At 37.8% G+C, this 26,168-nt stretch overlaps 1 protein-coding gene across 6 annotated transcripts in view; it reads right to left on the bottom strand.

The window, feature by feature from the left end:
- Positions 1-26,168, bottom strand: part of ckap5 (cytoskeleton associated protein 5) — a 93,426-nt gene that overhangs the window by 27,403 nt on the left and 39,855 nt on the right. For all 6 annotated transcript variants that reach the window (XM_073049677.1, XM_073049681.1, XM_073049683.1 and 3 more), the window contains exons 17-33: positions 25,972-26,157; positions 23,171-23,265; positions 22,847-22,904; positions 22,643-22,768; positions 22,280-22,413; positions 21,812-21,986; positions 21,563-21,676; positions 20,759-20,887; positions 20,490-20,684; positions 18,853-18,979; positions 17,450-17,550; positions 15,437-15,562; positions 15,174-15,323; positions 11,914-12,117; positions 10,240-10,375; positions 9,784-9,977; positions 4,046-4,215 (exon numbers count right to left, since the gene is read on the bottom strand). In XM_073049677.1, the coding sequence (XP_072905778.1) occupies positions 4,046-4,215; positions 9,784-9,977; positions 10,240-10,375; positions 11,914-12,117; positions 15,174-15,323; positions 15,437-15,562; positions 17,450-17,550; positions 18,853-18,979; positions 20,490-20,684; positions 20,759-20,887; positions 21,563-21,676; positions 21,812-21,986; positions 22,280-22,413; positions 22,643-22,768; positions 22,847-22,904; positions 23,171-23,265; positions 25,972-26,157 (2,420 nt within the window). The remainder of the gene's footprint in view (positions 1-4,045; positions 4,216-9,783; positions 9,978-10,239; positions 10,376-11,913; positions 12,118-15,173; positions 15,324-15,436; positions 15,563-17,449; positions 17,551-18,852; positions 18,980-20,489; positions 20,685-20,758; positions 20,888-21,562; positions 21,677-21,811; positions 21,987-22,279; positions 22,414-22,642; positions 22,769-22,846; positions 22,905-23,170; positions 23,266-25,971; positions 26,158-26,168) is intronic.

The following is a 26,168-nucleotide window of genomic DNA, read 5'->3' as shown; positions in this document are numbered from 1 at the left end:
TAGACTTTCCCATAATGGTCCACCAGCAATCTAAATAACTAGTGATAGGCCATGGATTAATAGAGCATACACCCTTAATTTCCAGAGGATTTCAGCAAAGTATACAGAAAACATCCAAATGTTAAAAAATTCAACTGATGCATGTTGTGAATTTCATACCAAAATATATTCCTTGTTTATGGTAATGGAAGGAATGCAACTGTTGCATTCCTCAGGGAAAAATGCCTCACCAATACCACGTGAGCAATACTACCTAAACAGCTAGGCTTTATCTGAACAGAAGCAGAGGTAAAAATAGAATTTTACAATCCTTGGCAAACTCTGGTTAATCAATTTATAATACTAAAATCAGGCTTGCAACCAGACAAGACAATTCAATTAAATTTACGTCCTTCATAACTCCAGACATTGGAAGGTAAAAAAAAGTGGCAATACATCTGAAGCTAAGGCCGAGTTACACTGTTAAAAGTTACAACAGCAATATACACAAAAGGTAATTTTTTACTCTATGCAGGACATCTGAAAAAACGTAATTCTATGGGGAGCCAAAGCAAGCTAAATATTCTAATGTAGTAATTCCAACTGGTAGCACCAAAAACCAGTTGTTAATAACCAGTTCTTAAACAAAATTTCAGCACCAGATCAAAGCAGAAAGAATTTCAGGTGCAACCAATGCGCTGTAACTAATTTTTCCTCGTGCTTTTAACTGAAACTGAACTACTCTTCTTTCTGTTTTATTGATTTTATGGGCAACCTCAAGCTGAAAATCCTAGTACCACCTACCACTGCCTCTAATGAAGTGTTCAAATACATCTTTCATCCTTCTGTATGCTTGGCCCAAACCACCTATTTGCCTTTTACTTGAGTTACAAGGCCCTGTCCCTGTGAACTGCCCATAGCCTAGTTTGCAAAACCAAAATGCAACAGTGAATGAAGTTCCCGCAAGGCAGAACATAGTCACAACAGCACACAAATCCATCACATCAGTCTCCCCAAAATTTGTTTGTATGTAGATGCTGTACACAAGTTGGGCATTTGAAAACTGAAATGAACCTGTAATCTTCCCATTATTTAGTTCAGGCTCCTTTTTTTTTAAAAAAAAAAATAAGAAATTTACTATACACAGGGGAGTCACTTGCCTCTTAATGGTCATGCCAGTTAAAAATGAACTTGTTTTACTTAAAACCTTACTTCCAAAGATCTTGGACTACTTGACCGACAAGTTATGGGTTTTCAAAAAAAAAAACTGGATGGAAAAAAGTGCTCATTCTCAAAATCATGCACCTCCCATTATGGAGACAAGTTTGCTCTATTCATCTCAGGCAGAATTATAGTCAATGTTTCATAACTGGTATTAATATCTTAGGCTGGTCTTGGCATGGGAACAAAGTTAAAGAACAAAAGCTGATATGTTCCATTGTTAACAGCCTGCAGACAGACTCAAGGCTGATAAGATGCTCATTTTAATGCAAGCACATCAAATCATCTCCATGAAGCTAGAACATGGCAAGCAATCAACAGGATGGGGTTCATACTTGCTTAAAAATCCTTCGGGTACAGAGACTTTTCAAAAGGGGATGCATTTCAATTGCAAATTTAGCATTTATTTAGCATTTAGCATTTATTTAAAATATTAACTGGAAGAGAAAGTGAAATAATTTTCTGTTGCAATCCAAAACTTAATTAACTACAGCCAGTGACCTTTAAACTTACAATATAGTACTGAGCTATCAATCAAGGAACCCCCAAAGGATGCTTCTTCAGAGGAAAAAGAAACACTAAATTTTGTAATGATCCAATCATAAAAACAAGTCAATGTTCAAAATACAAATTTTGCCATTTGAACACCGACACTAAATGCTCACCACTGTTTGGAATATTATATTACATACAAAATGAAAATACACAAATTATAGGATGTATGATATAACAACTACAATTAAACAGAGGCACCCTCATCATAAAGCCAACATGAAAATTGTTTTGGATTGTTCATTCCTCCTTGAGAAACCAAGGAACAGGATACACTAAAGTAAAATGACCACTGCTTCTGATCTGGAATCCTGGGACAAATCAACTTTTATGGTTCGAAGGAAGAGTCCTAACAGATCAGTAATACTAAGGGGTTGGGTCAAGTTTTTAAAAACAAAGGACAAATAAAAACAAACAAAAAAATCCATTAAGAATTCATAGTTAAATTGTCGAGGAAGCAGCATTGAAAGAGATGAGGGGTTGTGCTTTGGCATCAATTAATCTGGGCATCGTGCAACTAGGTGGATCCAATAAGGAAATGTGTACAAAGATGAGAAAATTTACAGATGTTGGAAATCCAATCACAAAAAATGCAGGAGAAACTCAGGAGGTCAGGCAGCATCTATGGAAAAGAGTAAACAGTCGACAATTCATGCCGAGACCCTTCATCGGGACTGGGGGGTGGGGGGGGGAGGAGGATGGGAAGTTAGAACAAGAAGGTGGGGGGAAAAGGAGGAAGTAACACAAGGTGGCAGGTGATAGGTGAAACCAGGAGAGGGAGGGTGAAGTAAAGAGCTGAGAAGCTGATAGGTGAAAGAGATAAAAAGGGCTGGAGAAGGAGGAACCTGATAGGAGAGGGTAGAACAATGCTCCCTTTAAGGTAGGTGCACACACAGATCTTTTGCTACTGGTGCACAAAGGAATTTAACCTGCACACAAAAGGTTGTCAACCCTCTACCTTGTTTGCATGTTAAATATATTTCACGATTGTACACAATCACATTTTCTTTTCCGGTTTCTGACGTGGATAGCGTTTACAACGTGAAGTTCCTGATGATTCATTTGCAGATTTTAGAACTAACTTATTTATACTGCTTTTATTGAAGAAATTGTTGATTCACTATGTGAATTCTAAAGAAGCAAAGGGCATTAAGTGCACAAGAACTGCTAGTCCATTTAAGCAGAAAGGCTTAATGAAAACTGTATAAACTGCTGTACCGAAAGCTTATGGAGATCAGGAACATGTAGCTACAAGAAATGCTTATATACATTACAGAAACTGATGTCACCTGTGTGTATTGTCATGATACTATAGTTGAAGAATTTGTAAGTGGGAAGTAGTGGAGTAATATCTGGAAATTTGACTTTTTAAAGTGTCACTTAGCAAGCAAATCACATATGGACAGTGTGCAAGAACTCAGCGAGAAAAACCTTCATTACGTGCTACAGGCCAGTTATGTATGCTTTGAGAGAATACAGGTGAACGAAAGTGAAAACAATTAAAACCAGAGGAGATCTAAGATTTTATTGACCGTGTTTTGCTAGCTCTATATATAAAGTTCACTCCACACATGCTGTTGTCATTAGCAAAAAATTGCCAGTACAAGAGTCTTGCACACGCTGGTCATTACAAATTAGAGGGAACACTGGAGTAGAAGACTATGGAAGGGAAGGGGGAGGAGCACCAGAGGTAAGGAGATAGGATTGGGGGGGGGGGGGGGGGGGGTGAAAACCGGAATGGCAATGGTGGAGGGAAGGGACAATTAACGGAAGTTTGAGAAATCAATGTTTATGCCATCAGGTTGGGGACAACCTGATGGCATAAACATCGATTTCTCAAACTTCCAGTGATTGCCTCCACCTCACTATTCCCATTTCCCCCTCTCACCTTTATCCTTACCTGCCCATCTCCTCCCCCTTCTTCCATGGTTTCCTATCAGATTCCCCATCTCCAGCCCTCTAGCTCTTTCAATAACTTCCCAGCTCTTTACTTCACCCTCCCGGTTTCACCTATCAGCTTGTACTTCTTCCTCCCTACCCCACCTTCTTGCTCTAACTTCTCAACTTTTCTCCCCCAGACTTGAAGGACCCTGGCCAGAAAAATCAACTGTTTACTCTTTTCCACTGAAATGTGCAGCTGCCTGCAGACAAATTATTTGTCATTTATGTGATGAACACTCTCAAAAGAGCCAAACCTTTACAAAATTAAGAGATTTTAGTTAACAATGCTGTTCAATATTTAACCATTCCCCTTGCTGTTTGAGATCATGCACATATTACAACATGTACATACTTCAGCTTGGATGGCACTTCCTCACAGCCCTTTCGTGGTGTGGCTGCATTTTGATTCATTCCCTGTGGTCTTTGAGCCTTCTCTTCCAGTTGTTTTATAGATACAGTCGAACTCTTTTTAGCTGATCGCTTGATTCTTTCCTCCAACATGCTCATCTCCTTCTCAGAAAGCTAGAAATGCAGAAAATGCAAATCCAAGTAGATAAAAGTCAGTACATATTTTAAATTCAATACCAAAATCCATAGATTATAAATAACTTTTAAAACAAATGTATCAAATTTAGTTTTAATACAAAAAATTTAGTACTCCAGCAATAAGACTTTACAAAGGCAGCTCATGTTAATTACAGATATTTGTATGGAAAGATTATAAAATTGACATTGTTATGGCTACTAAGAACTACTGTGCTTGAAAATAATCAGATTCCAGTTGATTGGGACACATGAGAATCAGTACATTTTGGCCCAATTAAGCAGCTGTCCCAATTAGCCATTTTCATGGAAATACAGTAGTTAAGGTATAAAAGAGACAATGGAGTAAAAATGTATTTAAATTAAACACAGAAGTTAGAACATTACCAATAGTAGTACAGTACTATAAAATTGTATTAGCCCCTGACAGTTAATGACTGAAGAATTAATTCAGTGCAGAGTATAGATAATGGACTGCCTTAATATGTTAATGATGATTTCATCCTCCAAATCTTCCTTTTCATTGTAGCATTCATCATTGCCAACACCTTCAAATTCTTCATAGCTTCTAACTTCTGGAGTAAAATCATTTCATTTTTACTCCCAGCCATTTCTGGCATCTCCAAGCCTGAATGCTTGAAAAATGTAGTGAGCAAGACAATTCTCACCAAATAAATGAAGGGTACCCCAGCTATTTTCTTGATTAGCTTTTGTTCTTTAAGAGTTGGCTCAAATAAGCAATTAACCAGTGGTCCAATTAACCAGAATCCACTTAATAGATGATCAAATAAAGTTGACCAGGGGCAGAGGTTGAAACAAATGAATAGTGCACCTGAAAGGAAGACTGCAAAGTGCCCACTTGTTTCAACAGCCAACAGATAATAAGGCAATCTCAAATTAAGAGTTTCCAGAGTTGTTTGAATTTGACAATTCTCTTGTACTGACTAACCAAGCACAGGGAGATTGTATCAGACATCAAATGTTTATCAAGATTAAGGATCACTTCAAAACGAAGCACCCATCAGTTTGGAACACCTTGTAATTCGCAAATACTTTATTATATAATGATGCATTCACACAGCAACTTAAGACAAGAACCAAGTTGAATACAAGCCAGCCTATCAGAATCCTATCACAAACTAATAGTAAGTTCTTGCAGGGATAATTTTAAAGAACCTTTGCTCCTGTCTCCTTTTAAAGTCAAAAGATGAAGTGACAATGTAGATTTAAGCTTCTACATTACTGGATACCATTTTCTTAACTGATACTAGTACTTTTCATTTCACTAGTATCCATTTTCTAAGCTTGTCACATTGATCACCATTTCTCCTCCATTTTCTGAAACAGACATGTCACAGAATATTTAGTTCTGAAACTGTTACAACACTGCAACCACAACCCTCAAAACTGCTGGTCTATATCCATAAATTTCTACTTGCAACAAAATTCAACATTATGAATTCTGCCCTCTTGAATTCTTGCTTTTTTCAGAAATGTAACCACTAAAGTTTAATACATTAATTACAATCAAATTCTCAATTCTTCAGGACAATCCAGTACAAGTGGAAGCTGGCTCGTTCCCCAACAGTGCCAGAGGCTCAAGCCTCTAACACTTAGAATTGTTTGTTTTGCCCCACAAAGAGCACTGGAGGAACTCTATTGGACAAGCAGCACAAATAGAGGGAAACAGTTGAGTTTGGGTTAAGACCCTTAATCTAGATTGAAAGAAAGGTGGAAGGCAGGGGGTTGAGCAAGAGCTAGCAAGTAATAGGTGGATCCAGGTGAAGTGATCGGGCAGATGAGGGTGAGAATAAAGTCGAAACCAGGAGGAGATATTGGAGTATAAAACTATAAATTTACCAAAACTATGAAGTCAGTTCTGAGCTTGCTATTTGCTATGCATGTACTCAATTTAGTAGAATGAAATCTTAGGAATGTAGAGGTAGCTAAAGAGCTAAAGAAATGTAGATTAGAACATTGCTCAGTTCTGAGTTTGCTATTTGCTATGCATATATCCTAAAAATGTAGATGACAATGGTGTGTTAATGAGAGGTAGCTACAGAAAGAGCTTGCTATTTGCTATGCATATATCCTAAAAATGTAGAAGACAATGATGTGTTAATGAGAAGTAGCTAAGAGATATAGATTAGAACATAATTAAGTCAATTGATAGAAATAGGGACAATGATGTACGTGAGGTACGTGTAATACGCAACTAATGCAACTGGACCAGGAGATTGCTATAAAAAATGCTGTGTCCGGGGATCGGTGGGCAATCAGCGACTAGCTCAATGACTGTCTCAGCTTTGATTTGCAAATAAAAGTTTAACCCTTCTTGAAGAATCTTCTGCGTCTCTTGCTCATTTGTGAGGCACGAAAAACCACGACAAGAGACAGGTGGAGGTGACAAAGAGCTGAAGGATGGTCGAGCATGGAGAGAATGAGGTGGGAAGGGGGGGAAAAAAATCAGTGGAAGGAGTGTGGGTGAGAGAAAGGTGGACAGAGTGGGGGAGTGGGAAAGACATTGATGGTGAGGAGACCAAAAAATAAGAAAATAGTAGAAATGGGACAGGGAGAGTAGTTACAGGAAGTTTGAGAATTCTACATTCAAGCTGCCAGATCGGATACGAGGTGTTGTTCCCCCCAATTTTCATTGGCTGTGATCTGGTTGTGAAGGAGACCATGGACAGACATGTTGGTGTGAAAATGTGAAGTGGAATTGAAATGGCTGGCCACCAGTAGACAGGACGGAGGTGTTTGACAATGAAAGTCCTCTAATCTATACTTAATGTCACTGATACAGACCTGCACTTGCGGCAATAAATAATACCAACTGATTCACGTATGAAATACCGCTTCATCTGGAAGGACTGTTTAGGGCGAGGGAGGTACTCAAGGGGGAAGGTTTAACACTGTGCAGTTAAAGGGGCAAGTGCCCAGGTAAAGGGGGAAAATCAGTGTGGAGGGATGAACAGATGATAATTCACCACAGAATTTTCTCATGTTTCCTTAACATTTTGTGGCAGGGTTCAAACATTGTTACAAAGAAGCTTCTAGCTACTGTTTCATTAAAGATACAGATATGAAACTGACACTAGAAATTACCCAGAAACTTTCCCAGCCTCACTTCCCAACAGCTGGTTAAAAGTTACTCCTCTCTAGTAGGGCCATCTACATATTTGGAAAATTTTATTGGACACAGGTTCTACCTTGTGATCCTACTATCATAACCCAATTATTCCTACAGTTATTTGAAATCTTCCTATACACTTAATCTTGTTATTCCCACTGACCATTGAATATTCAATAATACAATCTCAAGACGATTTAACCCTTTCCTTATTTCAAAATTCCACAGAGCCTCAACAGACAATGGCCCACTGTTCTTCCTAATCAAAAATGCAATCCCTTGCTCTCCTATCTCCATCACACTTATAGCATCAATACCTCACACTTGACAACACTGTAGTGCCAGCCCTGCCTATCCCTCAACCATGTTTCTGTAATAACTCTAATGGCACAATTGCTATTCCATACCCCAAGCTCATCTGTTTGATCTGGCAAGTTTCTAGTAATAAAATAAAAATGTAGTTGAGCCCTGCCTAACTTGCTGAGTTCCTTCAGCACTTTGTGTGCGCTAGCCCACAAATTGTTCCTCACTCGTTGCTTTAACTTTCTCATCTTCTGTTACTACTACTCTGGTCAGGTAGCTCCAGCAAGTACCCCTGCCAGATATTCGTTGCGTCTGAACTGACAGTGAGGGAAACAAATCTCTCTTCCACAGGCTATATCTTTCTCAAAAGACACCCCAATGATCAAAGAAAATAAATCCCTCTCTCATGCAACAGATCAGTGATACATGCATCTGCCCTATCCTTCTATCCCTACCCTCACTGAATTTTTAACAAAAGCTATGTAGCAAGAGAAACTGGAGGATGAGTGGTACTACAGCAAAGTACTGGAGTAATTACTCAGTTCCTAGAGTCCTGGACAACTGTTCTGGAGAGTTATTGGTCTGTTATCCAAATTTTTAAAAAAATTAAGCATCAAAACAAAGCCTACATATTATTTTTTAAAAAACACCATCTTAGCCACCTTTGAAAAATAATGTGGAGTCTGCCATCTTTTTGCAATCAGGCCTAGATGACCTCAGCACTATAACTGATTTTAAAACTTCACTAGTCAATTAACACCTACATCCTATAAATTTAAAAGAGCATTTATTGGTCAGCTCAACATTGAACATATTGATACCCTTAGTTCTAATCAACAAGCTCCAAAATTCCCTCTGCAACTGGAGCTTTGACTTCGTCACCGGAAGACCAGTCTGTGCGGATCAGAAACAGAATCTTTTCAGTGACATTGGTGCACCTCAAGGATGTGTGCTTAGCCCACTACCCTAGCCCCTCTAGCCCTACAATTGTTTGGCTAGGCGCAGTTCATAAATTTGGCAATGACAACTTTTGTTGGCAGAATTTCAGATGCTGATAAGGCATACAGGAGTGAGATAGATCAGCTGGTTGAGTGGTGTAGCAGCAACACCCTTACACACTCAACATCAGCAAAAGCACAGAATTGTTTGTGGACTAAGGAAGGTGAAGTCAAGGGAAAACGCACTAGTCCTCATCGAAGGATTGGCAGTGGAAAAGGTGAACAGTTTCAAGTTCCAGGTCAACACCCGAGGGTCCACCCTGGGCCCAACATATCAGTGCAACTACAGAGGCGGCACAACAGTAGCTATATTTCATTAGGAGTTTGAAGAGAATCGATATGTCACCACTTTTCCAAATTTCTGCAGATGTGCCATAGACAGCACCCTATCTGGATGCATCTCTGCCTGGTATGGAGGTGCCACTGCACGATTGGAAAAAGCTACTGAAAGTTGTAAACTCATCCAGCTCCATCATAGGCACTAGCCTCCCAGCAACCAAGATACCTTCAAAAGGTAATGCCTCAAAAAGAGAGTATCCATCATTAAGGACCCCCACCCAAGACATGTCCTCTTCTCATTGCTATCATCAAGGTGGTGATAAAGGAGCCTAAAGACACACAATGTTTCATGAACACAGCTTCTTCCCCTCTACCATCAGATTTCTAAATGGACAAAGAACCCATGAACACTACCTCTATTCCCCCCCCTTTTTATGCTTATTTTTCTTTCTTGTATGTAAATATTGCAATTTTTAGTTTTTATTATGCATTGCAATGTATTGCTGCTGCAAAACAAATTTCACAACATATGCCAGCAACATTAAAGCTTATTTAGATTCAAGTCAAGCTAACTCAGGTCAATAGGTCTTTTCTTTCTTGTTTTTGTTTCAAAGTAGGTAACTTACAGCATATACTGTGAAAGAAGTGACAGAAAGGAAGTGGTAGAAGCATTTAAAAAGGTTCCAGATAGCCCTTCAACCCTTCCAGATAAGGATTCAAAACAACTACATACTGTATATACACATATATAAACTTCAACCATTCACACTTTTCCATTTACATTCGTCATAGTTCAAGCTATTTAACCACAACAACGTCAGACAAAAGTACACTTACATTCCCAATCAATTTAAAAACTTGGTCTCCACAAAAGTTGTAGACAGTAACCACTGTATTTAAGGCAGCATTACGGACTGATGTGTCTCTGTCTCCAATCTGACTTGCAATTTCTTTGAGTGCTTTGGCTGGAGATGGCTGGCAAACATTCAAATCATGAACTTCAATTAATGCACCCAGCTCTTCTAAGCACTCTGAAAATAAAGACAAAAAAATTATCTTTCATGTATTTACTACTGAACTCTACACATTTACAATCAACCCTTGTGGTTATAACTGTGTTTGTGTTAGTAATTACATAATGATTTAATGAATCTCAACAAGAACTCGAACTGTAATTGACTGGTGAGGTGCAGCTCAAACAACCAAAACTAAGAAATAGGGATGCTGGTATATACATGCTCCAGAATCTGTTTTAAGCTACAAAAATGAAAGTATTCACTAATGTACACTTGCCTGCTCTCTGCTTTGAGTTTTTGGATTTGAGTCCTTCCATAATTAAACTAAACATTTTACTAGCTGGATAAACTTTGCACATCATATTCAGGATGGATCGAACATCTTTCCGAATGACATCTTTTGGTTCTCCAACCTGAAGCATAAATTACCTATAGATTAATTCCACACTCTACAGATTTATACAAATCAGAGTATGAACTATTCACAACTCCATATGTTGAAGTCCAGAGTTAAAAGATGGTGAATTCCCAATGAAGTATTTAGTTTCAATAAACATCGGACTGTTCAATTTACACGGAACCCCAAGTCATTTGAAAAATATTAATTTTCATCTTGCTTTGAGAATAATCCCAAATTCTGAACTAAGATCTTATTTTGAAAGGTTTCCAGAAACCCATCACTCCCTAATCCTATTATTTGCCCCCAACCCTTTCCAACATAGAGGTTGACCTGAAGATACATAAACAGGAACAATGTTCTACAAAACAATATTCATTCAATAAAAGTTACTGCTCAAGTGGATTAATCTTACTTCTGTTTTAAATGTTGAAGACAGCTTACATTTGTTAGTGTTTCTTAAAGATACTCCCAATCCATCCACATAAGGCAAACTCTTAACTATTTCTTTTCTTTGAAGTAATGCATTATAAATCTTCAAGTTTAGCAAAATATGGATACATTTCTTGCAAATATTTCTGTTGATATTTTCACTCAGACTGTTTAACTCACTGTATTTTTGCTTAATTTCAGAGCTGTTATCAAATCCCACTATTCTCAGATTCGTAAGTTTTTTCAACAACACTGACCCTTCAAATGTCTTTGTATCAGTATTGCTCTTTGCTAAACTAACTCTTAAAATTTATATCTGTGCCACTACTGGCAATGCTCTCATGGACATCTGTTCATGAGATACGTACTTTGTCAAAGATCCTTTAAAGCCCAAAATGACAATTTCTAATTACTTCCATTAGATCTAGTACTTCAATATCATTTTCCACCTTTTTCAATAGGTTTCCTAACCACAGTGTGGCCCATTTCATTTAACAGAAATGCAGCCAGTACTGGCCTCTTTCATTACTGGCTAAATAAAGACCAATTAAAAACTTGCAACTCCTCCATCCTGCGATTTTCATGAAAACCATCCTAATCTATAAAAGGATAATGGAAGTTGTCTATTATTGACCATCTTGAAGTTTCTACAACTTTGTTAAACTTGCACATTTGCTTCCCTTTATCCAATCAAGTGCTGTTCTGATGAATCACACACAAGCATATTTTCCAAATCCTTTCTTTAATCCCGCAACTATTTACTGCACTGTTATTGACCATATCCTATCCAATACAAAAAACAGATCTTTCTCTTCAATTTGCTAGGTCAGATTCAGCTGGCAGCTTATGGCCAAAGCTCTAACCCAGCCACAGCCACTTATGCAAATACACCCCATCTAATTAAGATTTTGCTGTAATTGCACTACAAAGCCATTTCTGGACTTATTACATTGTTGTTGCATACTTCCCACATCCTTCCACTCTTTAAACATAGTCAACTCTGTAGTATTGCAACTTGCGCTCTTCAAAAAATTTAGTTCCAAATTCCAAAATAAGGACCGACTCATTTTTGGTCACTCCCCTTCATAGATTAACTGCATTAAAAAAGTGCCAGTAATTTACCTTATTAATTAGGTACGGAATGAATGAAGTTGCCTCATTTTCAGTTAAATGATAATCTTCTTTGCTTAGCACTGTAAATAATAACTTCAAGTATTCAAGAACTTTCATCAGCACACTTGTGTTGGTGTCAAAAAATCGTAGGGTCACCCACTTCAGAATGAGATCCAGGCAAGCAACAGTCCCTTCCATTTCACTTTCCAAATGCTGCAAGAATACAAGTTACATATGAAGTTTAAAGACAGCCATGTCATTGAGCTAAAACCTATTGGTAAATTAATAATGGTCAACTTTATTTGCTTTCATGTGCACTGAACAGCAATTAATTAAGTGCAAATTAAATTAAATGTGCATCTTCCAAAGTTGCTATCAAGGGAGAAGATAACTCTCAATATTTGGTTTCTCTATCAACTTACCTAGTACAGCACTAAGATCCCTGTATTTTCATAATGAACTAAAACATGGATATCAAATAAGGACCAGTCCATTTTAGTAAAGTGTTTTTAGTTGTCTCAATTACTTTCAAGTAACCTTTGGTGAAGATGTGCTTTACATGTTATGGAATTTAAACCCTTAAACAATTATGGTTGAAGACTGAGACCATAATCTTGTCTTTCATCTTCTCCATCTCAAATTTATACTCCTATATTGTTGCTGTCTGTAGCTAATTCGGCAATAAATGTACCAGTTTATTTAGGTCATATGCTATACTATTTATTATCAAATCAATTTAGCAAGGGCAGCACCCAATTGCTTGATTTACTCAGTTTTCAGACAATTCAGTTAAAATCACTTACCTATAGCTTTTATCCCGCTAAAATACTGCAGGTGTTGTTTACTTAACCACTATATTAACTGTCCTAGCCTCAATATTATGAATTCGAGTTTAAAGTTCATTAATGATCACAGAAAATATTGCTATTTAATGCAATAATGAAAATAATAATTTCAATAGACCATGATACAATTTTGTTTTCCTGTTAATATTTTATAACAGTTTGTTGAACTGAATGGAATAAAGCTTAAATCAAGAATTTATCATATTTTGCTAAATATAACAGATGACAGTGATGTCAAAACAATTTGCAACAAGAATAGTTTATGAATGATCACATTCTTCTTAGTAATTGCTAAATTACAATTTTGAATAATTTATAGTTACACAGAATAATTTATATTTTATTGTTACTGAACAGGTAGTACTTGTGCAAATAGCCCTTTCACCAAAATCAAAACATACAAGCTTCAAGATAGTGATAACTTGGCTCTGTTAAAGTAGAAAGTTCAGAAAACATTCAGCAGATGAGGCAGAGGGAAAGAGAAGAATCAATGTTCATGTCAATGATCTTTCTCAAGATAAACATTACTGATCAAATCATAAACAAGGAAGATCGGATGTTTCTTTCCAGAGATGCTATCCAATCTGCTGAGCATTCCCAAAATACTTGTTTTCCAGCATTTTCAACAAATCCTTTAACAAGCAACACTTTGGACTTAAAACAAACGATAGCATCCAAGGATTCTGTTTATTTTAACAAATCATATATTGTTTTGGCCAAAGTCTATGTAAATTACTCTGAATATGGAAGAAATGCAGCCAGTGTTATACAAATTCAATATACTGTATCAGCACATGATACACTATACAACACATCATAGCTAACACTAAAATGAATTTGTGACTTGGAAAGTCAGCTTCACACGATTGCCAAAAAATGGATGTTAAGCTTTGGGAATAGATAGATAGATAGATAAGATACTTTATTCATCCCCATGGGGAAATTCAACTTTTTTTCCAATGTCCCATACACTTGTTGTAGCAAAACTAATTACATACAATACTTAACTCAGTAAAAAATATGATATGCATCTAAATCACTATCTCAAAAAGCATTAATAATAGCTTTTAAAAAGTTCTTAAGTCCTGGCGGTTGAATTGTAAAGCCTAATGGCATTGGGGAGTATTGACCTCTTCATCCTGTCTGAGGAGCATTGCATCGATAGTAACCTGTCGCTGAAACTGCTTCTCTGTCTCTGGATGGTGCTATGTAGAGGATGTTCAGAGTTTTCCATAATTGACCGTAGCCTACTCAGCGCCCTTCGCTCAGCTACCGATGTTAAACTCTCCAGTACTTTGCCCACGACAGAGCCCGCCTTCCTTACCAGCTTATTAAGACGTGAGGCGTCCCTCTTCTTAATGCTTCCTCCCCAACACGCCACCACAAAGAAGAGGGCGCTCTCCACAACTGACCTATAGAACATCTTCAGCATCTCACTACAGACATTGAATGACGCCAACCTTCTAAGGAAGTACAGTCGACTCTGTGCCTTCCTGCACAAGGCATCTGTGTTGGCAGTCCAGTCTAGCTTCTCGTCTAACTGTACTCCCAGATACTTGTAGGTCTTAACCTGCTCCACACATTCTCCATTAATGATCACTGGCTCCATATGAGGCCTAGATCTCCTAAAGTCCACCACCATCTCCTTGGTCTTGGTGATATTGAGACGCAGGTAGTTTGAGTTGCACCATATCACAAAGTCCTGTATCAGTTTCCTATACTCCTCCTCCTGTCCATTCCTGACACACCCCACTATGGCCGTGTCATCAGCGAACTTCTGCACATGGCAGGACTCTGAGTTATATTGGAAGTCTGATGTGTACAGGGTGAACAGGACCGGAGAGAGTACGGTTCCCTGCGGCGCCCCTGTGCTGCTGACCACCATGTCAGACCTACAGTCTCCCAACCGCACATACTGAGGTCTATCTGTCAAGTAGTCCACTATCCAATCCACCATGTGAGAGTCTACTCCCATCTCCGTTAGTTTGTGCCTTAAGATCTTGGGCTGGATGGTGTTAAAGGCACTAGAGAAGTCAAGGAATGTAATCCTCACAGCACAACTGACCCCATCTAGGTGAGAGAGTGATTTGTGCAGCAAATACCCAACTACTGATGATATCTTGGTATTCAACAGCTATGTACAATCAAAAGAAAATTAATACATTCTAGAGTTAGTCAAAAATTGTGTACGCTTACATGCATTAAATATTCTAAAAACAGGAAAATAAAAATGAGTTTTACATCCTTGTGGCTGCCTTTCTTTTGCTACTTTAAAATCTTACTGCATACAGATTTGGCACTCAAGAAGGTACAAAATACTTCAAACTATGCTTTTTTGCTCCAGCTATTGACATTGTCAAAATAATCACAGTTCATAAACACGCATTAAGACCATCAAAATAAAACTAACTTTAAATTTCTTACCTCAAGCAAAACAGTTAAAGCTTTAATGTGGTGATGAAAGTCTGCATGAAACATTTCATCTTGTAACCACTTAGCCACACAGCTAGACATTTGAGTTTTCAATTGTTCTGAATATTCATCCCGCGGAGTTGTGAAATTCCATTTCAACACCTAATATAAAACATGCGTTTAAATAAAACTAGAAATCGGATTGAAAAATGTTAAAGATGTTCGTAAGCATTCAAACAGACAATTCAACTCAGTAATCAAACCAAAGCTCTTACCTTTAAAGCCCTTTCATCCTTTACTCTTTGCTCTTTTGCATTTGGAACAATTATGAAAATAGGACCAGACTTATCATCATCATCTTTAAGGTTTGGCTTACTTGGCACTTTCTTATTGGGTGCAGACTGGAAAAAGTAAAAATCAATAAAATATATCCCACTCACTCAAAAATAGAAGCACCTATCAATGTTATGGAGTTAGGCAGTGCACCAACCCACTCAACAACTTCAATATTTTGGATAAACGTATCTTTCTCAAAATAGTAAAGAAAAGATTTTTGAAACCAACAAGACTACACCAGGTCTCAGTCTAAAATCTTGCCTATCCTTAAACCAGTAAACCTCCCCCACCCCACGTCTTTGAAACACTGTACCTGTACCCACTCTACAGCTTTCTCTAGGAATATAATCAATTTACAGTACTATAAAAAGGTGTTCACCCCTCTTGGATGTCTCATATTTTGTTTTACAACATTGAATCACAGTGGATTTAATTTGGTTTCTTTGACACTGATCAACAATAAAAGACTCATGTCAAAGTGAGAACAGATCTCTACAAAGTGATCTAAATTAAATTACAAATATAAAACAAAATAATTTATTGCATAATTACTCACCCCTTCAAGTCAGTATTTAGTGAATGCACCTTTGGCAGCAATTACAGCCTTGAGTCTGTGTGGATAGGTCTATCAGCTTTGCACAGCAATTTCTCCTCATTCTTCATTACAAAACTGCTCAGGCTCTGTCAGAATGCATCGTATGTACATAGCCCTTTTCAAGTTGAGCCACAAATTCTCAAATGGGTTGAGATCTGGACTCTGACTTGGACACAGGATATTAACTTCGTTGTTTTTAAGCCACTTCTGTGTAGCTTTGGTTTTATGCTTGGGGTTATTGTCTTGGTGGAGATTTCATGTGAGCTTTTCTTCCCCCCCCCCCCCCCCAACAGTAGCTTTTTCTCTGCCACTCCCATTAAGCTGCAACTGGCAAAGCATCCAGGCAACAGTTGTATGCGCAGTCTCTCCTTTCTCAGCTACTGAAGCTTGTAACTCCTCCAGAGTTGTCATAGGTCTCTTGGTGGCCTCCCTCACTAGTCCCCTTTTAGCACGGTCGCTCAGTTCTTCAGGACAGCCTGCTCTAGGTAGATTTATAGTGTGCCATATTCTTTCCATTTCTTGATGATTAACTTAACTGTACTCCAAGGGATATTCAGTGACTTGGAAATTGACTTGTACCTAGCTCCTGCCTTGTGCTTTTCAATAACCTTTTTGTGGAGTTGCTGGGAGTGTTCCTTTGCCTTCATAGCATAGCTTTTGCCAGGACAGACTCACCAGCGGTTGGACCTTCTAGATACAGGGGTATTTTTACTACAATCAATTGAAACACCTTTACTGCACACAGTCTCCAAAAACAGATCTCCATTTAATTATGTGACTTCTAAAATCTATTGGCTGCACTAATGATAATTCGGTGTGTCATATTAAGGAGGGGGAATACTTATGCAATTAATTGTTTTATATTTGTAATTAATTTAGATCACGTTGTAGAGATCTGTTTTCACTTAGACACAGGAGTCTCTTTCTGTTGATCGTTGTCAAAAAAGATAAATTAAACCCACTGTGATCAACGTAACAATGTTGTAAAACAATAAAACATGGTAACTTCCTTGGGGGCAGGGGGAAGAATACTTTTGATAGGCACTGTACCTGCACCCTCCAGTCCCTTCTAAATCTTTCCCCTCCCATGTTATGTTAAATTCATGTCCTTTAGTTTTAGTCATCCTGAGCTTGGGAAAAGATCAAAAGCCACATTAGCACTGGTCTCATGATTCTATATCCCTTCCACAGGTTCATATGCTGCCCGAAAAGAAGTGCTGGCCTATCCAAGTAACTCAAACCCTCTAGATCTGCTAATATCCTTGTAACCTTCTCTACACTCTTTCCAGTTTAATGACATGCTTCTTATGGGTGGGCAACCATAAATGCACAGATTTCACCAACCAATGATTTATACCTTGACTTTGGAAGCAACTCCAACTGCTTTGCTTTTCTTAGTATCAGATTTGAATGCATCGGTCTCATCATTTGTACTGGCACTGTTCACACGTGCTGAAGCTATCAACAAAAATAGAATTTGGAACAAACATTTTAATAGGCTAGCTTAGTACTTAAGCCAAATAATCAGGTAAAGAAATAATTTAAAGAACACAATATTGATGATGAGTTTGCCAAATAGTTAAGAGCCATGCTGCTGACCCAAGGAGATAATGAAGCTAAAGTTTAAACATCACAATACTTCAGGATGAATTACTTATAAAAGTCAGATGAGTTATGAGTGCTTCCGAATACAAATGAGACAAACAAAAAAAAATTAAAAATTAGAAATCTCCATCCTGGGTGGTGGGGTAGAAATATATCTCTAACTAGGTGCAGGGCGCTTGTTCTTTTCACTAACCTGCAGGTCAACCTTGGGCAAGGTATAGCACCTGCTTAGTCTCCCCCACCCACCCAGATCAGGATCACGGGAGCAGGTGCTGGATTATCATATGAGCAGGTGGTACATATCTCAAGTGTGAGTTATGTGATCACTGACAGCAAGTAGACAATCTCCAAGTATCGATAATGGCTAGAATTAACCATCTTGTAAAAACACTGTCCAGAAGGCAATAACAAACCACTTCTCTCATTTGCCAAGAACAATCACAGTCATGATCACCCATGTCATACAACATGGCACGTAACGAATGAAACACTTTACAAGTTAAACACTGCAAAGTAAGTGGACTCTGAACAATGGAATATTACACTTACTTGCTATAAAAATCACAAGACATTGAAATGCTGATAGATCCCAGTTATCATAACAAATAACAAGCAAAAATCTGCAGAAGCTGGAAATCTGAGCAACACACTCAAAATGCTGGAGAAACTCAGCAGGCCAGGCAGCATCGATGGAAAGAGAATGGGAAGTGGAATTAAACTGGATGGCCACTGCGAGATCCCGGTTTTTCTGGCGGACAGAGCGTAGGTGGTTGGTGAAACGGTCTCCCAAACTATGTCAGGTGTCACCGATATACAGGAGACCACACTGGAAGCACTGGATACAGAAGATGACCCCAACAGACATGAAGGTGAAGTGTCGTCTCACCTGGAAGAACTACTTGTGGCTCGGAAAGGTAGTAGGGGAGGTGAATTACTTGTTCTGCTTACAAGTGCCAGGAGGGAGATCAGTGGGGAGGGACGAATGGACAAGGGATCTCTGCAGAAAGTTTTGGGGTGGGGGGAGTGGAGGGAGGAAAGATGTGTTTGGTGGTGGAATGGGGCATAAAATCTACAAAGGACCCTTTTAAACTTCAAAAATAGAAATGTAGGATAGATTAAATTTAGAACACATGTTTAGTGGAAGGATTATGTTACCTGCACTTGGTGGCCTGGCTGCAGCTGCATTTGATTTTGAAGACATTTTAGCTGGTGCTGCTGGCTTAGATGGTACAATGGCTTGTGCCTTCTCAAGAGCTGTCACCACTTGGTCTTTTGAGGCAGGCTAATGTAAAAAGCAAAAAATATACATAGCTATAATTATTACAAAGAGCACACACTCCCAGAATCTCAATTGCATGACTTAATTGAATTGACCAATTCAAGTTCTATCACCATAGTTTATTAATCAATCCTATACAACCATTAAGTTTTAAGTAATTTGTGATACATTAGGATAAATTAAACAGAACACCACATTCACCAATGCTTACTATTTGCTGTCAACTCTTGGCATTTGGTAGCTTTTGTATCAATAGAGAGATTTCTGCACATTGTAGGCAATTAGAGGTAATAACCTATTCACCCTTAGAGAGTAAGTCACAAACCAAAAAGCTACAGAATAAACATTGCTCTCATGGAATTGGTGAAAAAGCAAACTTTTTTTTTAAAAGACAACCCAAATTTCTTGACACATGCAAAGGTTGAGTGGCTTCCATTACAAGAGATTGTGATATGGAAGGCAAACCAACCCCACCTTATTTCTCCCCTCTCCCACCCCATCACCCCTACTTCCAGAATGTGGGGGACGCCTGTACTTAGCTGAGAAATGCTGTGACGGGCTTCTTAAGAGGCTACTTTCTCAAACTAGAGAAATGAAATAACTATCTCACAAATAATGCTCAACTGGTGCCATGATACCCAATGCAATATTGTCGGCATATATCACCAATCTTCTACAAGTTTCTATTCAATGGTTCCAAAAGTAATTTATATGTGATAAATTACTTCAAGCAAAAGAAATTGCTAGAGGAACACAGCAGGTCAGACAACAACTACAAAGGGAAATGGACAGTTGACATTTTAAGTCAACACTAATCTTTTGATGCAGATTCCAGATCTGCATCCTCTTGTCTCCCCTGCAGAGCAGATTCAATGGGCCAAATGGCCTAATTCTGTTCTTATGGCTTATGGCCTTTTAGTCACTTTAGCATAACTTGATTTTCTAGATCAGAGCTTAGTAAATGTAGGCACTAACTTCTTGTATACAAATCTCAACAAAAGGCGTTTTGCTAGTTCAGCATTTGGTGTATTTTTTAAATTAAATCATTAATGATTTATTTAATGCTTAAACAAGGTAGCATTGAACTTGTGCCAACTACAGAATGATGAATGCCTACAATCTTTGTATTCAGGCATGTGGGGAGGGATGTGGATAAAAAAGCATTAGTTTTACCAACTAATGAAACAGGGATGGCTCATTCTGCTTCAAAGACTATGGGCTCCATACCACAATGGTGGATAATTTCTGCATTTATAGAAATAAAGCACAAGCATATCTGTGCATAATGTTTTTATTCTTTAAGAAAATGTCACTTAGAAACCTGACAGGTGGTGACACCATCAATATACATTCTGCTGGATGATGATATCTATGTGTTGTCTGCTTTGAGCAATAGAAAAGATAATTATCAGTTCGACAAATGTTGGCAGGTATTTCAGTATTTGGATTAAATTTTCTGGGTAAACCTTCCAATCACTGATAGTGATTTACATTCTACAATATTGAGCATTACCTTCAATTTGCCAGCAGCTTTATACATCTTTTCATAGCCAAGATGCATCATGAAAGTTGGCAGTGCATCTTGGGCTTTCTTTCGTACATCTCCATTTCTGTCTTCTAAGCAAGAGTACAGATGAGGTAAACAAAGCATGAGGTCCGAGGGTACAGATCGCAGTGTGGGCAATTTCTCAGCCAGCCAACCTAGCAACTAAACAGTAAACAAAACTTCAGCATTCAGATCAAATAAAATATTTTCAAAAACTGCAGCTGGACTGGACTTGCCTCCTGTCTAAGAAAAGGATTTTCCTTCTTCAACTCTTCCGAGAGGTCTTCACCATCCAGCCATTCTTTCATACCAGTCTTCTCAACCCACAAATTCAAAGTTGCAAGAGCTGCTGCTCGATTATTATTCTAGATGAAATAAATAGCTCTTCAATTTAAAGTACCAATGGCATAGCTAAATTTCTCTTCCACAAAACATACACTTCAAACAATCTGTCTACATTTTGAGGAAAAAGTACACTGATGCTCAACCGTCTATTTTTGTATCAATACAAGGTGTCGTTACTTGCAAGGGAGAAAGGCAAATACTTAGTACAGATGAGAAATCATTCACTAAACTCAAGTAAATTGACTCATTTCAAAAGCTAGATGGATTGAGATTGTGAGGATACAAATGCAAATATCCATTGATCAAATTTATTAAGCAAGCAAGCAAGCTTTGGTCCAAAATTTCTGTAACAAAGTTCAAATTAATCTGAAAATATATCTGTATAACGGGATAGAAGTGTCCAAGAAAGAATGAACTTTGAAGGACAAGAAAAATAAAACAATGGAGAGTTTTGTCCATCAGAACCAAAAATGATGCATACCCTATTCTGAAATGATGCAACACACAGAAAATGCTGGAATAATTCAGCAGGCCAGGCAGCATCTACGGAAAAAAGTAAACAGCCGACGTTTCAGGCCAAGACCCTCATCTGAAATGGACTTAATTTATCTTGAACATCTAGCAATTAAATCTAAACATCATAGTTTTAAACAGGAGTCACCAGTACATGTTCTTAAAGTGCTTAAAATTCTTACCCTGCTATCACCAAGAACAGAAATAATCGGTATGCCCAGTATTTTTACATGCTGCCTAATATTTGGCCCCATAGCCGTAGCCATCTGTTGTAAGATTGTAAGTGTTTGTTGAACCTTCAGAAAATTAAACAAATATGATTAATTCAAAAATCTCAGTGCAAGAGTCAAAGCAGCAATTTTGAGATTTCAAATCAGATACACTTATATAAACAGGCAAGATAAAATTTGCACCACTGGTGAACCACTTACCAGAATTTTATTTGAGTCATTAAGTCGTCCTTTCAATACCCCAGGAAGTTCTCCAATGTTGGGTTGTATAAGTTTAGCCTCATTTAGAATTGTACTCAATTCATCCAGTCCTTCTTTTCTCACTTTCCAGTTTTTATCTCCCAATTTTGACACAAGGTCTGAAGTAATCTTGTCCCTATATATTACAGAAGTTCAATTATAATGCCATCATATCGTCATCCTCTCAAAATCCATTATCACAACAAAAATGCCTTTTAGATTGTGGGCACCTTAATAAAAGTACACACTCTGGCTTTTACTACACAATATACAAGTGCACTTAGACTAAAATACATTGAAGATTTAACCCTATTTATTAATCTGTAGTCCACTTACTAATTCTCCCCATTGTTCAATATACTTGACATACGATAATTTTGCCTTGGTAAGACAATACAGTATGACTAAATTTACAATTGGGGAACTCACCCTATGTCTGTTCTTGGTAAGAGATCTTGCACATTTCCATTCTCCTCATCATCTTGTTCTTCAGTTGCTTCCTCTTCATCATCATCATCCTTACCCATTCTTCTAATGGGAGCAGGAGGAGTTTGTCCTTGCATCTGTAAAAACAGGATTTAATATGCTCATTCAGATTTGATTTAAAAATGATCCTTTTTGTAGCTAAAATACTACTGCTAAACAACAGCCGCTTAATTATCCAAATAAAACTGCCTAATCTTACTGTTAGTAACGTGATGATAACTTGGTACACTGCAATTATTGACTAGCTTTAGGAAGTTCACAAGGCACAGCAGTACAGTGAATTAAGGACTGTGATTTTCGTTTTACCTTCTCAAACTCTGCATCAATTTGAGATAACAATGCGGGTTTTTCATCTTCAAAAAACATTCGTAAAGGAGCACCCATATACAAATACATTACACCCAACAAAGTGATTGCTGATGTTCGTACAGCCTGCAGAAATAGATCAAAAACAAAATTTAGAAAGTACTTCAACATACACAAACAGATCATGAACATAGTTTTACTCACAGGATTTGTTGCAGCCAAAGCAGTTTTCACATGACTGATGAAAGCTTTAACATTAAGCCTGCAAAAGACAAAATAATATTTAGCTAGACTCAAGAGTTCACAATTATTTTATTTCAGATTGAAACATTTGTAATGTATTTGCTAATGAATTTTAATTGCAACAACACTTAATGCTCAAACTCTGCTCAATTTTGTTTTGTTAAATTATTGATCAAAATGGTTTTTTACTATATTCTACAATTTGGTAATGAACTCAAATACAATCCAAGCAGATAAAACAGAAAATTATGAATCTAAAGAGCTGAAAAATTAAAGTAAGCATACCCAGCAAATCCAAACTCCTTGATGGCCGTTGCTAACCAGTTTAGAATTTCAGACTGGTTTTTGGGATTTTTCTGTGCAAAAGCCATGGCAACAACCTGCAATTTACATAAAACCATCAAAACATTTGCTTTCAATTCTGAACATTATATCATTTACAGATGTTTGAAGACTAACTAATCTTTAGTCTATTTCTTGAAAAAAATAAAATCAATAAACATGAATCTTCTACATTAAATAACAGATTTTAAATGGTCATCTACCACAAACTATTTTCATTCATAAAGCCAGACATTATCTCTTTTGCTGAACTACAACGCTAAAAATTTCCCCATCCAATCTACAATTGTGTGCTGTGCAACTTAAACAGAATTTCCAAACAATATAATTACTGAAATTAGAGATCACCCAAGTATCTTAAAATGAGAGTGGGCATCCGGTATACCATATGAACATAGAGATTAGAAGGAAAATACTTATCCTTCCCATACCTGCTCTATCACTTAATAAGATTATGGTCAAGCCAAATGCAACCTCAATTCTGTGTTTTCAAATATCTCCAGAGCCACTCACACTCAGCTTAACCTTAAAAATAACCATTCTTCCTCCACTCAGGTAGAATTCCAAAGACACGAATGCACAGAATTTTGCTCTCCCTTGCTCATTTTAAATATCTGCTCCACATTCACCCCGACAGGATTCATTAGGATCTTATCTTTCAACTTTGGCTTAGCTCACCATTGATTTCATTACTCAATCTTTTAAAAAATGGAACAATGTTTTATTCAAAATATTCAACAGTTACAAATTACTTCTCTTGAAACTCAAGGACTTCAACACTGCATGACTAAAACATAATACCATTGAAAGCAACAAGGATTTTAACTACACAAGAGAGCTACTTGGCTCTGAGTTAGATTAAATGAAAGCAAATGCAGACATTTTGGTGCCATTAGAAGCAAAATGTGCTATAGAAATTTATTCTGACCCAACACTACCCAAATTACTTCTTTCCTGGCCCTAATTTTTTTTTTGATGTTTAGGATCAGAGAACAAGCAATTGATTCTGATATTGGTTATATTCTCCAATATCCACAGAACTTTACTTCAGTCCTAGTGTTCAACTGGAGTGGCATTTTTTCAGGAATGCCCAGTGAGTGTCAAGAAAATAAATTAATTGTCTCTTTAACAAAGCTTTGTTAATCTCCAAGCTTTTCCTCACTTTTCCAAATAGTTTTTCCCCTAGCTGTGTATTTGGCCATTGCTCATTCCCAGCCAATTCCACAGACCAGAAGCTATTGAAATTTTCTCTTTAACTTTGAAATTATGCTCACATGCACCACCTGTGCGGGGAACTCATTCCACCTTCATGACCCTCTGAGTGAAGAAGCTTCCTCTCATATACCCCTTAAACTTTTCACTCTTAACCCATGACCTCTGGTTATAATTCCACACTTCAGTGGAAAAAGCCTGCATTTACCCCATCTATACTCATAATTCTGTACACCTCTAATCAAATTACTCTCAATCATCTATGTTCTAAAGAATACAGTCCTAACCTATTCAATCTTTCCTTAAAACCCTGATCCTCCATACCCGGCTACATCCTTGTAAATTTTTATCTGCACTCTTTCAACCTTATTTACATCTTTCCTATGGCAGATGACCAAAACTGTACACAATACTCCAAATTAGGTTTCACCAATGTCAATATAACATCCCATCTTCTGTACTGAATACATTGATTTATGAGGGCAATGTGCCAAAAGCTTTCTTTACAAACTCACTTATAAAGATTTATGGACCTGTTTTCCAGATCCCTTTATTCTACTACTGCCAACCATTCACTGTGTAAGATTTACCTTGGCTAGTCCTACTGAAGTGCAAAATCTCACATTTCTCTACATTAGTTTCTATTTGCCATTTTTCAGCACATTTTCCAGCTGATGCAGATCCCTCAGTAAGCCATAATAGCCTTCCTCACTGCCCACTACATCCCCAATCTTGCTGATCCAGTTAACCACATTATCATCCAGATCACTGATATAGATGAGGAACAAAAAAAAACCAAACAGCACCAATCACTGTGGTACACCACTAGTCACAGGGCTCCAGTTAGAGAGGCAACCCTCTATGATCACTCTCTGGCTTCTCCCACAAAGCTCACGTCTAATCCAATTTACTACCTCATCCTGAATGCCGAGCAACTGAATCTTCTTGATGATCCTCCAATGCGGGACCTTGTGTCAAATGCCTTACTAAAGTCCACGTAGACAACATCCACCTTCCTGGTAACTTCTTCAAAATACACTACAAAATTGATTACACACAACCTACTATGCACAAAACCAAGCTGACTATCCTTAAATCAGTCTATGCTTATCCAAATACTTATACATCCAGTCCCTCAGAATACTTTCCAACAACTTACCCCACAACTGATGTCAGACTCTCAGGCCGATAATTTCCTGGTTTCTGTTTACAGCCTTTTTTAAACAGTGGAACAACACTGACTATCCTCTAATTTTCTGGTACTTCTCCTGTCACTAAGAATGTTTTAAGTATCTCTGCTAGGCCCCAGCAATTTCTGTTCTTGCCTCCTGTATGGTCCGAGGGAACAACTTATCAGGCGTTGGGGATTTATTCACCTTGATTTGCCTTGGGGTAGCAAAACCCTCCTCTAATCTATACAAGGTCCATGAATTTGATGTCACTTTACCTCACTTCACATCTACTCTGTTTAAATCTTGCTTCCAATTAAATAGATGTTACAGGAGCCAATTAGAATGGCAGACTTTACGAACCTGTTCAGCAGTCCAGGGAAGGGAACATGCGCCTGCAATTGCAGTGAGCGCTTCTTTGGCTTTTGGCCCACATTTTATATCTCCTATTTTATCAACCAGCCCATCCAACACAACTTCAGCAGACGTTCTAGAAAAGCTCCCTTTTTGGGCAATGAGTGCAACAATGTACAACTTCATTTGCATCACCTGCAGGGCAA

Source organism: Hemitrygon akajei, chromosome 6 (assembly GCF_048418815.1).
Source record: "Hemitrygon akajei chromosome 6, sHemAka1.3, whole genome shotgun sequence".
Taxonomy (NCBI): domain Eukaryota; kingdom Metazoa; phylum Chordata; class Chondrichthyes; order Myliobatiformes; family Dasyatidae; genus Hemitrygon; species Hemitrygon akajei.
Note: the sequence above shows the minus strand (reverse complement) of the source record. Positions and strands in the feature narration are given on the sequence as shown.